Source organism: Pituophis catenifer, unplaced genomic scaffold (assembly GCF_029215685.1).
Source record: "Pituophis catenifer annectens isolate HBS135680 unplaced genomic scaffold, rPitCat1.0.hap2 SCAF_3, whole genome shotgun sequence".
NCBI lineage: Eukaryota > Metazoa > Chordata > Lepidosauria > Squamata > Colubridae > Pituophis > Pituophis catenifer.
This window is the reverse complement of record NW_027256883.1, coordinates 115570829-115588477: the sequence shown is the minus strand read 5'-3', so window position 1 is coordinate 115588477 and position 17649 is coordinate 115570829. Positions and strand designations below refer to the sequence as shown.

At 37.0% G+C, this 17649-nt stretch overlaps 1 protein-coding gene across 1 annotated transcript in view; it reads right to left on the bottom strand.

Annotated features, from left to right (window-relative positions):
- Positions 1 to 17392, bottom strand: part of RGL1 (ral guanine nucleotide dissociation stimulator like 1) — a 106137-nt gene extending 88745 nt beyond the window's left edge. Inside the window, exons 1-2 of the mRNA XM_070939279.1 lie at positions 17285 to 17392; positions 16076 to 16186 (exon numbers count right to left, since the gene is read on the bottom strand). Coding sequence (XP_070795380.1) covers positions 16076 to 16186; positions 17285 to 17311 — 138 coding nt within the window. The 5' untranslated portion in view covers positions 17312 to 17392. The remainder of the gene's footprint in view (positions 1 to 16075; positions 16187 to 17284) is intronic.
- Positions 17393 to 17649: the final 257 nt, after the last annotated feature.

Sequence of the window (17649 nt, the reverse complement as noted above, 5' to 3'; positions counted from 1 at the left end):
GTGGGAAATACATAAAAGCAACAGGATCCTTCTCATGTCCCTCAGAAGTCACCACTAACAGTCCCTCTGCCTCAGTCTTACATATTGTGAATTTGGTAAATTCTCTTTTAAAATTGTTCAGGTTAATTGTTCTACCTACATCAGGGGTGTCAAACTCATGGCCCACGGGCCAGATGCATCACATACTGACCACCCCCACCCCCATTTTAGCAAAGGGGAAAAAAGTTGTGATCCATCATGTGACAACAACATGTCGTCATGAGTTTGACAATCCTGACCTACATCATCAAGGGGTGATATCCATAATTTGACTATGAGATAAAATTCTCACTTTAATTGATCTTGAGTCGCTTCCGATTTATATTACTTAGCTCTGCCATTCTTATTTTTTTTGAGAAAATTCATGCTTTTCCCTACAACATATCTAATTTTGAATGCTCATGTCTTTGCTTAACTTGAGTGCTGCTCTAATTCAGGAGACAAAGCACTAATTGAACAATTGGTTCAAAGTATTCCTTGACAGTCATACAAGTCTGAATAGATAAAGGCGTGATTATAGCTCCAAGCTTTGGATCAAGAACATAATTCATGGGGGGAGGGGATTGTTGTGTTCCAGAACTGAAGTGGAACTGGAGTTGGGAACGTTGGAGTTGAAACAGAGTTTGGAAGTGGTACTAGGGCTCTTTTTCTGGATTGTGTCTACAAAGTAGGAGAAGGTGTGATGAACTATAGTGAAACAGCAGTTTCCCAGGAAGAAGAGAGGGATTCGTCCCCACTAAGGAAGTGGATGAGACAAGAGGCAAGTTTGGAGCTTGATTGGAGAAAGAGGAAGAGAGGTTTTTCCCTATTTTACCACCTTTCTTACCACAGTGATTAAGTGAATAGTTGTAATTGTTAAGTTAGTAACATGGTTGTTAAGTGATTTTAGCTTCCCCATTGTCTTTGTTTGTCAGAAGGTCACAAAAGGTGATCATATGAGCCTGGGGCACTGCAAACATCATAAATATAAGTCAGTTGCCAAGCATCTAAATCTTGATCACATGACCATGAGAATGATGCAACTATCATATTTGTGAAAAATGCCGTGTCACTTTTTTCATTGCTGTTGTAACTTTGAACAGTCACTAAAGGAACTGTTCTAAGTCAAGGACTACCTGTATTAGTTTAGTCTGGCAAGATTTTGTCTACATGGTATTGTTGTGGCCTGCCAGCAGCCAGCAGACCTGGCAGCAGATTCGGACAGTGAGGAGGTTGGAGAGAAACGTGGGCCAGTCCTGGCTCGGACGAGGGCTCCCCCTGTCCGAAAGGGGGCCAGGGCCATCTGGTAGTTATGTGCTGCCTCCAGAGCCTCAGGAATCTGACATCAGCAAGGCAGAAGAACAGTATGAGCCTGTTCCCAGTGTGCGCATGCGCAGAGCTGCTAGAAGGCAAAAACAATTTTTTTAAAAAAGGGCAACTCGGGAGTAAGGCTTGGAGATGATTGGCCCCTCCCATAAGACATAAAAGAGGAGCAAACAGACATGAGCCTTTGCAGGAAGTAATTATTTCATATAGTCAATTCAAGCTCTGAGAAGTCCGTTTGACTCTGTGCTCCATTTGGCCTTGCAAAACTTAATTGACAATTAGGTCTCATTTCAAGGGAGATAAAGGTGGGTGCTTATCAACATTACCCTGAAAGACTGTCAACTCGAGCAGACATCTGTCAGAATCTTCACAGACTGTTTGTGAATCATTACGGGCTGTGAATGACCATAATTCATAGCTGTCTCAATAAAAGAGGGTTTTGGGACTAAGATTGTGATATAAGCTTTCTCAGGAAGCCTAGGTATAAGCCAATTAAGAACTGATCTTTAGCTGGATTATTTTATGTCATTTATGTCACGCTACCTTAAAATTTGTCAAAGTTTGCTAAAAGTAACAAACTAAGGACGTAACTGATTTCACAAGAACACATTATCTCTTGGGGTATTTATTATTCAATAACATTGTTTAGAAAATGTTATTAATCTTACAATCGTATTACAATCGCTAGCATCCCCCTCCCCAACCCCATGACTACAGAGCTGGAACCTAGTAAAAGGAGCCAAAGCTGGAACAGCAGTTTGAAGCTGCTCAGAACAGCTCTGGATTTGGAGCAGGGCTTCCTCAAGCAGCTAGCAGCTGAAGCTGTGGGCCTCTTTTGGCTCAAAATCCAGCCTAAAGTGATGACCTGAAGCTCCACTGGAGCCAAAGCTGTCAAACCCAGACTATTGTCAACAATAGTTCTGAGATCATAAGAAATGAACTTGATGTTACACCTGGCTTTGAAAATTGTGGATGGGGACAGGGCGGGAATGGGGGATAAAAATGATGACCGACTGAAATGCCCTCGAAATTCCTAATCATCTTTGATTATGCATGAAATACATTTTAGAACTTCCTTTGTCAATAGACACTGCTTGGTTTGTTTCTATTTCATACATTTGATTGCTACTTTAAGAAGGAACAAAAGCAGTATGAAAAGTAGTGCATATTAAACTGTAGCTAGCAACATGCAAATTTATAGTTTGGTTTCTGTGATTAAATATAGAATGCTTGTTCTATTTATTCATATCCTGCCCTTATATTCAATCAGCAGCAGCAGTAGCAGCAGCAGCAGTAGTAGTAGTACAGGGGACTCCACATCACTACTGCAGCTAGGATACTATACGCGCAAGAATGGAAAAACGAATTAATACCCACAGAAAATAAATTGATTTGGAAAATTACAGAATGCGCAGAGGCAGACCGGTTAACGAAATTACTTAGGAACCAAAAAGATTCTGATTATTACAAATGTTGGAATTTATGGTATAATTGGGTAAAAGAAAAAAGAGGGCAATGAAATGGATTGTATTAGTGGTATAGGCGCAGATTTGTGTACGTTAATTGCAATAACCTTGTATGTAAATATGTAAAATATTGTATTTTTAAAAATGAAAATAAACTTTGTTAAAAAAAAAGTAGCAGTACAGGGGTGGGTTCTACTTACCTTAACTACCGGTTTGCAATGGGACCGCGCATGCACTTTTGCCTTGCTCGCGCTCATGCTCTTCTGCGCATACACAGATCGTCAATTATGACGTCCGGGCGGAGCCTCCGGCCGCTTTTACTACCGATTCTAAAGAACCAGACAGAACCGGGAGCAACCCACCACTGTAGTAGTAGTAGTAATAGTAGTAGTAGTAGTAGTAGTAGTAGTACGGTGGTAGTAGTAGTAGTAGTATTTTTATTTTAGTAATTGACCAGCATAACATATCATTAAAAGATAAAATAGTCTAACATAAATACTACACATTCAGATTATAGAACACACCATATTACCAATTCAGATTATAGAACACACCATACACATCATGATATCAATACTACTAAGACTGTATATTTAAGGTCTTTGAGATAAAAGTAAATGTATTCAAAATTTATATAATTTGAATAAAACTACAGAATAAAGGAAAATAAAAAATGTGAAATAATAAATAATCACAAACCTCTGCAGATAAACTATTTCATATTGATATTGTTAACTATAAGAACTAATAGTATAATGTAAAATAGAATTTTATGAAAAGCAATGGTACTAACTTAAAAGATTAAAATAATTAATTTGCAATTGCTAGTTTTCTGCATTATTAAGGGGCTTTCTAGAAAACAAACAAACAAACAACGAACAGTGATTATAAACATACTATATGCATGGATATCAATAATCAAACAAATAACCAACTACAATTTGGTAACCAACAGAGCCAGAGAGGAATATGGTTCACAAAATGAGACACATGTCATGTATGCATGAAATAGTTTCCATCAAAAATAGCTGGAAGGGCAAACAATTTGCAACTCCCCTCCAGCAGATAACTGGAGAAGTTATCTGAAGAAGGAGCATTAACTTCTCTGGGTAATGTAATCTCTACATGCATTGGGTAATGTAATCTCTACATGCATTGTTTATAATAATTTCTGGTCAAACCTAAATAAGCATCTATATATAGGAGATAAATTATTTTCCTTTGTCCAGAAGATATTCTTCATAATGAAAATATAATAAACTCAAAAGACAGTTAAATTGGACTTTTCCTAATTGAGATAGGATTCAATATAAATGTTTTGCTTTGTTTATCAATTGTTTTTTTTTAATGATACATTTAGCAGACTCAAATGTGTCTTTTTTCCTCCAAAAGGCAACTGAACTGTTTTTTTCATTTAGCTTCTCATCCAAGAAGCTTCATCAGTTTTGACTGGATGGTGGAGGGAGGGCAGGATAGTTCTAACAGTCCTTCCTTCCATGTCCCACCACCCTGCCAGAGCCAATGAAGCCTCTTGGATGAGAAGCAAAACTTCTTCCTCAAGAAAAAGCAATCCAGTTGCCTTTTGGGAAAAAACAAAAAAAGCACATTTGAGAAACTTTGACCTAGATGATTGAGAATTTCCATAGACGTGCATTTAGTGGAATGATTCAAGATTCACTACTGCACTGAAAAGGATGTAGTTTTAAAGGAACCGACTATCACATGTGGTGGACCTGCCCAAAGGCAAAACAATACTGGCAAATGATTAGAACACAAATAGAAGAAATTGCACAACAAAGAATAGAAATGACGCCAGAAGCCTTTCTACTAGATATAATAAATGGACAATATGAAAAGGAAATAAAGTATTTAATCATTCATATAATAACAGCAGCACGAATAATTTTTGCACAAAATTGGAAGAGTAATGACATACCGACAGAAGATAAGAGTAATTAGTAAAATCATGGAATGTGCAGAAATGGACAGACTCACAAAGGAATTACAAGAAAAAGAGGAACATGACTATTATTTAGTATGGGAGAAGTGGTACATTTGGTTGGAAGATAGAAAAGGAAAAAAAGATTAGGAAGTAACTGGAATGACCTAATATAGGGATAGGAACACAAACCACTAATGCAGGTTAACAGTGAACTACAAAAATAGATATAAGAGAATAGACCAAAACAAGGAGGAGTCAAAAGCACAAATAAGAACATAGATTACAGTTGCGACAACTTTGATAAGATGTATATTGAATTTTTTTTTACCTGTTCTGTATGTTTTGTTGTTACTTGTTTTGTTTTGTTTGTATTTTTAAATAAATAAAATAAAAAAAAGAAAGAAAAGGATGTAGTTTGCTCCTTAGCCTTACACTAAATTCACATCTTGATGGCATCTCCTTGGTCAAGTTTAATTGCATTGGTTTAGTTTCTTTAGTTTCAAACATTCCTATTCAAGTTGAAATAGTCGTCGCATTCTAATAAACTGGCAAAAAGGGCAACCTATGAGTTTCCTAATTAAAAACTGAGAAATCAAAAGATCAGGGAATATTGTCTAAAAATAATGTATTAGCCACAAAAGGCAGTATGTAGCTGAAAAAAATACAATTGCAGCACACAATCCTATGACTTATAAAAGGAAGGCACTGCATGTACGAAAAAGAAGAAAATCCCTTGGTAGCACAAGGGATTCATTAAGTCATATGGAGAGGGATTCTGTATTAATTCCAGCGGCTTCTTCTAAATTATTTAAAGTTTGATGATTTTGAGAAATAGCTTGCAAACTAATCATATTTATATTTTTCAGAACTGTATCTTACATAATCATTCAAAACATAAAACATAGGGTAAAAGTTATAATTATGAAGGTTTTTTTAATGTGGGGGAAAGGCCAGAACTAAACTATCCTCACTTTGGAGTCCTCCAGATATTGATCTTTAACTATCAGCTAACTAGCTATCAACTAACTAGCTACCTAAATACCTTTGACTAATAAGAGGAGCTTGGGCCCTCAGCTGGCTTCACAGTTAAGATCTAACCGTTGTTGAGTTGTCTTCCTTAGGAACTCTCCTAGGTACTGCAAACACCAACTATGCCTGTTATAGAAAGTCAGTTCCCTTCCTGCTAATGTGTACTGTCCTTGAATCCTGTTCTACATTAGTCTTATTTAAACTCTAGCAGACCCATCTTCATTAAACTTTACAATATATATTTAAGTATACCTGAACACAGTTTTTGCAATCTGATTCTTTTAGATGTTTGAGGGCTACAATGCCAGAATCCCTTACTAATACATCTGGAGACCATCAGGCAAGAGAAGTCTATCCCAGTCTCAAACCTTAGATGTCTTATGGATCAACTTTGAAAAAAGTTTACAAAAATTAGGAGCAAACAAATGTTTTATTTTCCCATGAGCCCAGTATTTTTCTACATCTTGTTTATGATTTTAATACAGTAGGGTTTAGTCTTTTGTTCCTCTAAGCTTTATATATGAGTATTTATATACATTTTATTACATGTTCTGTGGAGCCCTTCACAGTGAAAAGGTGCAAAGTATAACTTAAACAAACAAACAAACAAACAAACAAACAAACAAACAAACAAACAAACAGTACCATAAAGCTGAAGCTCTAATTTCTATTTAACTGCCTTGGCCAGTTTTCATTTCAACCATGGGAAAATCTATTTGTAAGCCTATTATAAATCTAAATGAAAGGAATATGATTCCAAATATGTTTCAACTAGATGTTTGCTGGGCAAACACTATTAAAACAGAACACTCCTACCGTAAGAAAGGTTAGATGACTTTATTATTTACCCACTTTTTCTCTTTGCATTATTCTTACTATTTTGGATACTTATTTTACGAAGTATTTGATAGAAGTAATCAATAATACTATAACACCATCAAACAGATTTATAACTGAATATACATCTATAGGACTGTGCTGCTGGGTTTTAATGCTGATCCACTTCAAAGACTTCAATCAGATAAAAAAAAAAAGACTAGCAACTTCATCTAGGAATCAATTTCATTTCAGGGTAGGCTTTTGCTATAACATTAAGGAGCACATTGCTTCCCAGGAATGTGAATAGGCTATGGAATATTACAATGTGATATTTTTAAAAGGCCTCCTATATTTTCTCATGTTATGCCAACAAAACTGTCCAACTGAAAACCAGAATCAACATGTATGTTGATATGTTGACAATTACACATAGCCCTGAATGGAGGGGAGGACTATTTAAGACACTGAAAAGAAACAAACCAAATATAACAATGATTGAGTAGCAGAGATCTTTGGGCAAAAACTTGCACTTCTTTAATGTAATTTGATTTTGCTCTTTCACGCCATCCTAGCACTGCAGATGGAAATGTGAAATGCAAGAGCAGCAAAGAATATTGGATGAGTTATAAACTGAAATAAAAGGGAGAAGAGTGATGATGAATTAGATTGAGAATAAGTATATATGGAGTGAGATGGAGGAATAAATCAGAAACATTTGGTATTCATCCTTTTTCCTAAGTGTATCCTACGTGTGGGTAGACTGGCAATTGCTGGAAGTTTCCAAAATTAATTAATGGTGTCTGATTGCAACAAAACTATCATTCTCCACTTCTGCAGGGCAACTAAGGCACCACAAAAAGTGACAGAAACCTGCATTTCCACACATCTAATTTTCATTCGGGTTGCTTTGCCTAAGACTTTCTGAAATTCTGGAACTGATACCAGGCCTAAACAAGCAAAAATCTTTTATTATATTTTATTTAGAATAACTATTGTTATTATTTAGCGTATGATGAGAACATGAGGGAAGTAAACATATACAGTATACACAGTCCACGTACTTATATATAAAACATTTTAGCTGCTGGACAAGCAACATAGTTATGCAGTTAAATAGATTTGGTGCATTATTACACACTTACATGTACATGTACATTACAATAGTAATGGGGCTGCCCTTCTCCATGGTGGTTCCCTCCCTCTGGAACATCATCCCTCTGGAAATTAGACTGGCCCCCACTCTGACATTCTTTTGGAAAGCCCTGAAGACGTGCGGGCCTGGGGAACCCAGAGCGGGATGGAGTCCATTAAATGGCTGGTATGAGTGTGTGTTGTTACTCTCTCTCTCTCTCTGTGTGCATTATTATTTTACTGTTATTTTATTTCTTTTATTTTATGTTTTTATTTCCTGTAAGTCTCCTTTAATCACTGTATAATATAAATATAAATATAAATTTTCCAAATAAATAAATTACTGCACATGTGACAAAGTCTAAAAGTAGGGCATGGAAATTAAATAGACTGCACAATGAATAAATAGCACTGTTGACTTAATCAGAAATGATGCTAAGGCTTCCCTCCAGTAGGAAACAGATGTGTTGGGCACCCAATCTATAAGAATGCAACAATGCCTACCTATCATATTCTACACTTTCCAGGGGTGTAGAATATGATACGTCAGATGTTTCTGCTGGAACTCTACAAAAGATTTTGGTAGAACCAAGCTAGAGGTAGAGCATGGCAAAGGAAGGGATATATTGCAGGCCTAAGTATAACATAGTTGGGAATGCCTTCTGGCAAGTATGACAGATGTGAAAGAGACCTGGATTCACCATGATTCCTTGATACAGTAAGAATACAAAAGTTGGTAAATCCATGTAGCTGTGGCCCATTAATGTCTGGAATTCTTACTTCTTTCCCACACAATGTCAGGAATGAACTGTGATCTGGTATTACATTAATGGATATCCCTATTTCTTTTCCACTTTTTAAAAAATTACTAAATGGCCTTGCAAAATGCGCATTATGTACTTCCCAGCCCAGTCAGGGAAAGGGTGATCTATGTCCCACATTCACCCTCTCTAAAGAAACATAAGCTTATTGCTACTAAAGGCAGGGGACAATGGGGTGGAGTGAAACTTTTATCTTCCTGAAAAGGCGAACATTATGAGAAGTTTTATTTCTCTCGAATAACCTTCTGGATATTTTGCTCTTGAAAAGCATTCCAGAATGGGAAAAAGAGATTTCTAACCCATGCTAAATTTCCAAAGAGATGACAAAATTTTTCTATAATTGTACATACAAAGATATTGTACAACAAAACGTGATGGGAAGAATTTACAAGTATAAAACCAGAAATACTATGGTTAAAACAACGGCTCAGGAATTCAACATTTGTGTGTCAACTTATTTATTGGAAGAGGAGAACTGCTATTACTTGCAAACATTTTTGCTCTTGGCAGGCTTTCTAGTTACATGACCTCAGCTAAGGAGCCATCTTAGAAGGCACAAAAGGGATGGAAAGCTGGCTTCCACTCTATGGACGAAAAAGTGGCTTAACACAGTTCTCTATGAACTTTTCACAGACCTTTTGGCTATAATGAGGCCATCGGGACAGCTCTCTTTCAATGTTTTCAGAAGGCAGGGAACTATTTTGAACAAAGAAAACATTTTATTTCCAAGAGCCCATAAACCAACAGCTTCAAATTCATACATGGCCATTATGCTACAAATATGCATTTTTCTCACTCCAGGGACCAAACATCTCTCAGTTACAAGCTTTGCTATTTAAGGGAAGTATCCTATTATGTTTCACTGTACTGTGTTGCTCTAAAAACTAATTGCAACATACTCAGTTGCTATCAGGTCCAAGAAACAGAACTGAGGGTACAGTTCTGCATATAGTAGAACTTGAATCTTAACTCCTGAGTTTACTAAAAAGAAGACCAGAACTTCCTCACTGTAATTTTGGCCCGAATAACTCTTATTTTTTTCCAAAAATAATGAAAAAAGTACAGGGGACTGGAACTTTGGTGTGGGTTGAAATGGTATTAGACAGACAAGAATAAGTACCATCAGAACACTATTGAAGGAAATGAGAAACAAACAAACAAAAATTACAGGTCCCTGTTCTTTACTGTTTTAAGGTAACTACCCTTTTTCCCCCAAATAAGGCATCCCTTAATAATAAGCCCAATCGGGCTTTTGAGCACATGGCAATAAGGCCAAGCGCTTATTTCAGGGTTCAAAAAAATATAAGACGGTCTTATTTTCGGGAAAACACGGTATTTCTTCCATTTATATGCTACCTCTCTCCAGCAGTCAAGGCATAGCACTCCTTCCTCCAATGTATCCCTAATTTAGCATCCTAATGAGGTAGGATGGGCTAAGAGAAAATGACTGGGCTGAAGTCATCCAGGGATCTTCCTTGGTTAAGTGAATGCTTGACCCTAGTTCTCACCAGTCCTAGTCCAATACCTTAATGCCAACAACCAGCTCTCAACTATTTGAAACAACTAAAAGAGTAATGCTTTGGAACCAGGAAACACTTTCAGTTTTCATAAGGGATATGGGGCAAAAAAAGCTAAAGAGAAAGGAAAGAAAGGCTGTAAATGAATGGAACAAGGAAGATGAAACCTTCCCTTTCATTCATGTGATGGTTGGCTTTTCACCGATTCTCCCTATGTGAAATTGTTTTGGAGAATTAAAATCTTGTGGCAATAAATGTGGCAAAAATAATCTACTTGTATACGCTTCATAAAGGAAATTTTCTTCAATGCCTATGAAAAAGAACTCTGTCTTTAATATCTACTCAAATACCATATTTTATCTCTTCTAGTCACAAAAAGTTCAGTCTGTCAGTGTCAAACTGCAAGAAATGCAAGGCAAAATTCGTGATTAAACTGGTATGCCCAGGAAATCTTGAAAAATACACACACACTAATAAACATATCTGACCCAAGAGAGACTGTGGTGGGAAGCACAGCCTTAAATACAGTTTCAAAGCTGAAAACAAGAACCCTCATGTCTGTTTATAAACTTCTTTGTCCTCACAATAAGCAAGAGTTCTCTCTCCACATTACAAACTTCTCTTTTCCTGTTCCGTGAATTTATTTACTCTACAACAAATTATCAAAGTTTCAAAAGCAAGGCAGTATTAGCAAGGTGACAACAGCTTCCTTTGTATAAAACTACTTAAAATCATAACAGAACTAATTGTATTGTTGAATACTTTCAGCTCAACCACATTTAATCTCAGTATATCAAAGAACTCAAATACAGTAGCGATTTTAAATTCTGTCAAACAAACTTCTTTCTTCTACCTTTGTGTGAGCAGCTTCGCAGGTTAGGAAAAGGATGGCTCAGGATCTGAATAATTGAGCTGTCCCTAGTGTGTATATGTTATCATGCATTGATAGTTTTTCCTTAACTGTATTAACTTAATTTAATAATGCATTAATACATTTTTGGGTTTTGCAGTGTAGTGAGACTAAGCAAATATGCTTTTACAATCAAATGAAGCACCACAAAGTATCTAAGTAGGAAAGAGAGAACACTAACATTTTTGTGACATAATATGCACGGACTGATTTATTCATCTAGAATAAATATGTCAATGGGCCATTGAGAGATTTCTAATCAACAGGGAAGTGAAACCTGAAGCAGTCATTTTTTATGTCTATCAGAGGGAGGGGACAGTCACAAGACCTCCTCCTGAAAAGCAGATAGACCTTATGGAACAAAGATATCATGAACATCTCTGGGGGAACAAAGATAGTTGGAGTGTATGAAGAAAGACTACCCATAAACTTTTCCTTTGAAGTTCTTAACAATAGGAACAATACCTCCATTAGAAAGAGAGCATTTGTGTTATTGGCATCTGCCTGTAATAAACATCATACAGAATCCAATTATTGGTAGAGTGGATCAACTCTTATACAAGATTATACAGGCTCTCAAATTATAACTCTTCATACCACACTGTGAAAAATAACTACAATGATAATTTATTCTACAAAAAAGGATTATTGAGGCATTACCAACTTCTAAATATTCTAAAGCTATCAATCAATCTATAACCATTTATTTTATCTTCTGCTCAACTGAAAAGTTGATATTTTTTCCCTCATGAGTTTTGTGTACCTAAAGTATAGCTATATTTATATAGTTGGCTATTTTGCATATAACTTGAGCAGGAGAGAGAAATGTCTAGCTTCACAAAGATAAAAGCAGTTATTTTCCTGGAACAGTAGATTATGGAGGACTAGGAAATGAAACCTTTCAAAGAAACAAGACTAAATTTCAAACTATACTAAAAAAATCCCTTGCTGACCCAAGCAGAAACTAGCAGTTCCCAGTTTTAAGTATTGCTGACAGTGAATTAAATCAACTAAAGGAATAACAAAATCCTTGTACCATCACTACAAACTGTGATTAGTTTTATGGTGGGCTGCTTTTAAGAATTGTGTGCAAAAGTTTGGGCCCGACCTCTTTTTATTGCTCTCCAAAATGAATTCCAGCAGGTTTAAGCCAACTTAAGCTATCTTTCTTGCTTCTGGATTGGTGGCAAGAAAAAAACGAAAAAATTTAGGATTTAGGCCAGGAACTGTGAATTGCTGATCTCAGAACTAGTTATTCTCTTGAAATTCTGTTGCTTCTATTAAAGCTAAGTATGAGAAGGAATACTATATTACAGTAGAAAGTAGAAGTGATCCTAATATAAAGAAAACTGTCTTAAATGGAGAATTTTCTTCTAGAAATAAACTTTTAACTATGTTCCCCACTGTCATTCCATACTTGACATGCAGTTCTCATCTTAATTCCCTCTGTTGCTTCTATCTCCCTCTCCCCCACACCAATTACTTCAGGGCAGGGATGGGTTCTACTTACCTTTACTACCAGTTCGCATCGGGAGCATGCGCGCAGATCACCTATGCTGACGTCTGGGTCAGTGGGCGGAGCCTCCCGCTGGTTTTACTACCGGTTCTTGAGAACCAGTCCAAACCAGGGGAAACCCACCACTGCTTCAGGATCTCATTTCAATGTGCTATCTCACCAGGAGTCAGTGATATTTGGCATGTTGTACACACATTTTACAAGCCGATACAAATCAATCTGGCTGCAGATATGCATTCTCACTGGACAGTTTGTTCCTCCAGCCCAGAATGAGAAAATCAGAAGAGTCAAATGAAGTTCTTCCTAAAAGCGGGAGAGAGGATTGCTCTTCCAAGTAGCACTATTATTTTGGGTTCAGAATGACGTGATTGGACTGAATTGCCTTCAATAAAATCACAATGCCCTTCCAAAATTATTAATGCTGAGCTAGCTAAACATTTTGGCATTCTTCATATCCCAAATCATGGGTCTTTTCAAATTCTCTCCTGCAACTTCATACAAAAAATAAAGCTTCTCACCTAGTGGACATACAAGCACTCTTGGTGGCCTTGTGCCCTAGCAAAAACTGCCATCTGTGAAAAATATGCAAATATTTTATTTTTAAAAAACTATTTTTTCCCTATAAACAGAAGGCATTGATGGGAAATCTGCCACCGAAGGAAGCAGATTTGAATTCATCCGTTCTGCTAAGAACACTTTGTACTCCTTCAGAATATGAAAAAGGAGAAACTAGCAACACAGTCTATAAGTTTTGCAAAATTTGCTGATCCTACTTGGTTGCACCATAGTACAAAATCTAAGATGTTGTTTAAATGATATTTCAAGATAGTGTCAGTAATGAATTGACGGGTATATATTGAAATAAATTAACTAGCTTACAGGATCATCTTATTTTTGATAATGCCTATCCAAATGAGAAAATCTCAGAAAGCAACCACAATTTCTCTTTTGATAAATGAGGCTTTTGTGAGTGGTTAAATCTACCAATAGGTTCCATTTTATAAGTGTATAAGTTCTTCAACCACAAGTCGTTAGTAAGAATGTTCACAAAAGATTTCAAGTGTGTTCAGTAACTTAAAACATTTGCCTATTCTTACCTAGTCTGGCCTTAGTCAATTTTTAGTCTGGCCTACAATTTTTTCAATATAAGATAATAAAAATTCCAAGGGTTTGGGTTTTTTATACACAAACTTGTTTGTGTATGTGTGTGTTGTGGGATAAAATTAATATAAATCCCACAATTACCATGTAAGACTTACTCAGAGATGGCTGTATATAAAATCAAATACTCATTCTATAGTTGCTTCATTGAGATACTCATATTGGCCACTTTTTCATAGTAACTCACTGCATGCATAAACCTCCAATATATATGGGCCAAAAGAAGGATAAAAGCCTTTAATTTATTATTTAATTTTGACATCTATGCATTGCATCCTAAAGTTTCAGAGCTGGTATGGGAGCACAGGAGTAAGGTGTGATTCCATTCCTCCATTGCTTTTATACCATGCATCTAGGACACCAAGATAATCTCCATTATTGTGCATGCAACTTGCATTCATATCAAGCTTCCCATTAATTTTTTTAAACTGTGGGAAATGGCATCCTGCAAAGTAAATTGCCAAGCTCTTATCTTAATGGTTTACAAGCTTTGTTATGAAAAAAAATACAGCTGGGCCCAGCACTTTCTTTGGAAGTAATACCCATCTGCACCAAAAGACGACAAAAACAAGCAACAATAATGTCAAGTGGGAAGAGGGAATGACAGATAGCTAGTATTAAAATTAGCTATGGTGGCCATTTTATTAATGGACACGCCTCCTCTGAAGTTATTTTGTGAGAGTATACACATATTCTTAAAATCTCAAATGTGTCCATCAGGCTGGGTCTCCCTGGTACAGGCCATCCTTCCTGAAGTCATGATTCAAGTAGGATGCGGTATTGTAATAGTTCAAAAACAATCAGTCTTAGTTTCTCTAAATTAGCAGTGTCGCTGAAATGCAGACAGGTAAAGATACTGTTTTCTTAATCCCAACTTGTTGGAGTCAGCAAGAAACCAAGATGAAACATTTCATCTGACAACTGTTTTTGTTCATGCTGGATATTGCGTTAATCCTGATAATCTTGTAAGCAATTTTCCATCAATCTTGAATTAATGAGGATTCTGAGTCACTAACAATGTATCTTACATCTATATTTTCCCTTTCTTCCATGAGGCCAAGACAACATACACAGGTGTCTTCATGTCCTCCTCAAAGCAATCTTGCCAAGTAGGTTAGACTGAAAGTTAATGAAAAATGAAATTCACCCAGGGAGCTTTTTAGCTAAGTATCTGTATGGGTTTTTTTCTCAAGACATGATCCCACATTCAAATGTATATACCACATTGGCTGGAAGTAAATTCGGAGTATTTTTGCTCTACTCTACTGAAAGAAAATTGGCTCAACTATAAAATATATTGCCACATCTAATTAAATTGTATCTCATTGCTCCAATGGAATTGTTGCCATTTAATCCCAACTTTGGATTCACTCTGTAAAGCACAGCTTGATACTAAACATACACATCTGGATTTGATTTATCAGAAAAGTATAACCTTGCCATTTTAAAACATATTAGTGGCAAACAAACATAACTGCAGATACAAAATCAAAGGAAGACAGGTAGTCCTCAAATTACAACTATTCATTTAGTAACTGTTTGAAGTTACAATGGCATTTATAAAAGTGACTTATAATTTTTCACACTTATGACTGTTGAAGCATCCCCATGGTCACATGATCAAAATTTTGCCGCTTGGGTATTGGCTTATGGCAATGTCACAGGTCACGTGATCACCTTTTGTGATCTTCTGAGAAGCAAAGTCAATGGGGAAGCCAGATTCACTTAGCAACCATGTTACAAGTTTAACTGCCGTGATCCACTTAACAACTATAGCAAGAGAGGTCATAAAATGGAGCAAAATTCACTTAACAACTTTTTCACATAGCAACAGAAATTTTGGGCTCAATTGTGGTTGAAAGTCAAATACTATCTGTATCCACTATGTGTTCAGAGAGTGTTTAGAAGTATGTGTTTAGAAGTCCCACAGAAAGTTTCCCAGCTAGGCACTGCCAAACCAGAGCCAGCTTTTTACCAAAGTGTCCTCTCATGATTATTAAAAGAAGATAATATGGAGCAAAGCAAATGAAAATTGGTCCACCTCGCTCAGAATTACCGGTACTAACTTTGAAGGGCAGTAATTCACAAGTAATTCACAAGTGCTTTTCGACACATGCACAAACTTTGGAACATCTGCATTAAAGCCTCTCAGCTACTACTGAGGACTCCCCCATCTTCTTAAAAAACAAAATTCTATTTGTTCTGAAACTGTGGTAATGTATTATATGGCCAAAAGTAACATTGATCCTTACTTTACACTTCCCCCACACAGTATGAAGAAAGTATTTTAATGTGAAAACCCGGCTTTAGCACAATGCATAGTATATAGGCAGGCAGCAGCCTGGAATGCAGCTCTCAGCTGGGACTCCAAAGTCCACTAAGCACTTTTACAAGATGCCAAAGTGGCATTTTCACTCACCCCTAGCCATCTTGCTCCTTTGTTGGCGGCTTGTTGAATCTGTACTCTTTTGAGGGTAACATGATAAACTGCTCCTTCCTCTATCTCTTCACCCCAGTCTTGGATTGAGCTCTGCCACAGGAAGAAAGGAAATGCTTGGATTTCTTAGTAGTAATAATAATAGAAACAAAGTCATTTTCCCCATTTGCCTCGTGTTTGGGCTAGCCGCTCCACAATTTGTTTCAAAAGAGACCTTCCAAAGGACAACCGGCATACAAAAAAAAAAAAAAAAAAAAAAAAAAACCTCCAAATCTCCCCCAAACTACAAGCTATTCAATGGAGAAAAAGCTAGAATAAATAACAAGGTAATTGCATTTCCATTTAACTTCTCTGGCACCCTACCCAGGATTTATACATATTTCAAATAGTTCTGCGGTATCGTTTCATAAGGAAATATTCCCCCCCACCCATACACACATAATATCGCCAATAACTATTATCGTCAGCATTTAAACGGCACAAATAGCTGCACCTTTTAAAAGCTACACAGGCATTTCAGATTGCAGGAACTCTAGAACAATTAGCTGACTTTATTTCAGCTTTTTTTAAAAAAGAAAAAAAAAGGAAATCAGGACTTGAGAAGAAAATCAGATAAGGTTTATCAAAACCCCATTAAAGTTTTTTTTTTTTAAAAAAAAATAGCATGTCAGAAAGTTGAAAGGGCTCAGGATACTATAGCGTAACGATACTTGCTGTACGGTTACAGTTTAATCACTACAATAAACAATTCTAAAACACACACACACACACACACATATATATAGGAAAATAACTCTTTTTGATTGACGAAGGACTAAAGCCTCTGAGATGCTTACAAAAGCTTATTAACTCATTCATTTCCCTCCTTTCTCTCCCCCCCCCCCCCCCCGCCGTTCTTTCCCACACTTAAGAAGGAGAATTAGATTGCAGGCGGCGGCGTTTCCAAACTCGAATTCGCACTAAGTCGCAGGGTTTTTTTTTTCTTTAAAAAAAAAAAAAGACTTCAAAATCTTTTTTTTTTTTCTCCCCCTGGGAAGTCAGCACCAGATCTTCGCCCGAGCGGTTTCCCTTCTCAAAAAGTAAAACCTCGGCGTCCCGAAAGGCAGGAATCCCTCTGCCTGTGCAGAGAAAGCCTTTTAAGAAACGCAAGGAAGCTTTGTGTGTGTGTGTGTGTGCGTGCGGTGGGATTACCATTTTAGCTCTCCAAAGCAATTTCATCCTTGGGTTTCTCCTCAGCGCTCCGAAGGGGCATGGTGAGTCGTAGGAACCCCGCTCTAATCAATCCTCTCGCAGGCACTTCTTCGCCTGGCTTGAAAGGCGAAGCTCTCTCTCTCTCTCTCTCTTCCTTACGCTCTCCGCTCAATTCATGACCACAAAGAGTGGCGAGTGGAGAGCAGGCAGGGCTCCTCCCCTACACACACAGACACAAGAGTGATGTAAGGCTTTCCTGTTTATGCTTGTGAACTCTTTCTAGGCTTCAAATGAAGCCAGCATCCTCCAATGAGCTCGGCGAACCCTCCCTTGGCTGAGGCAAAGTTTCTGAAATTCGGTCGCCT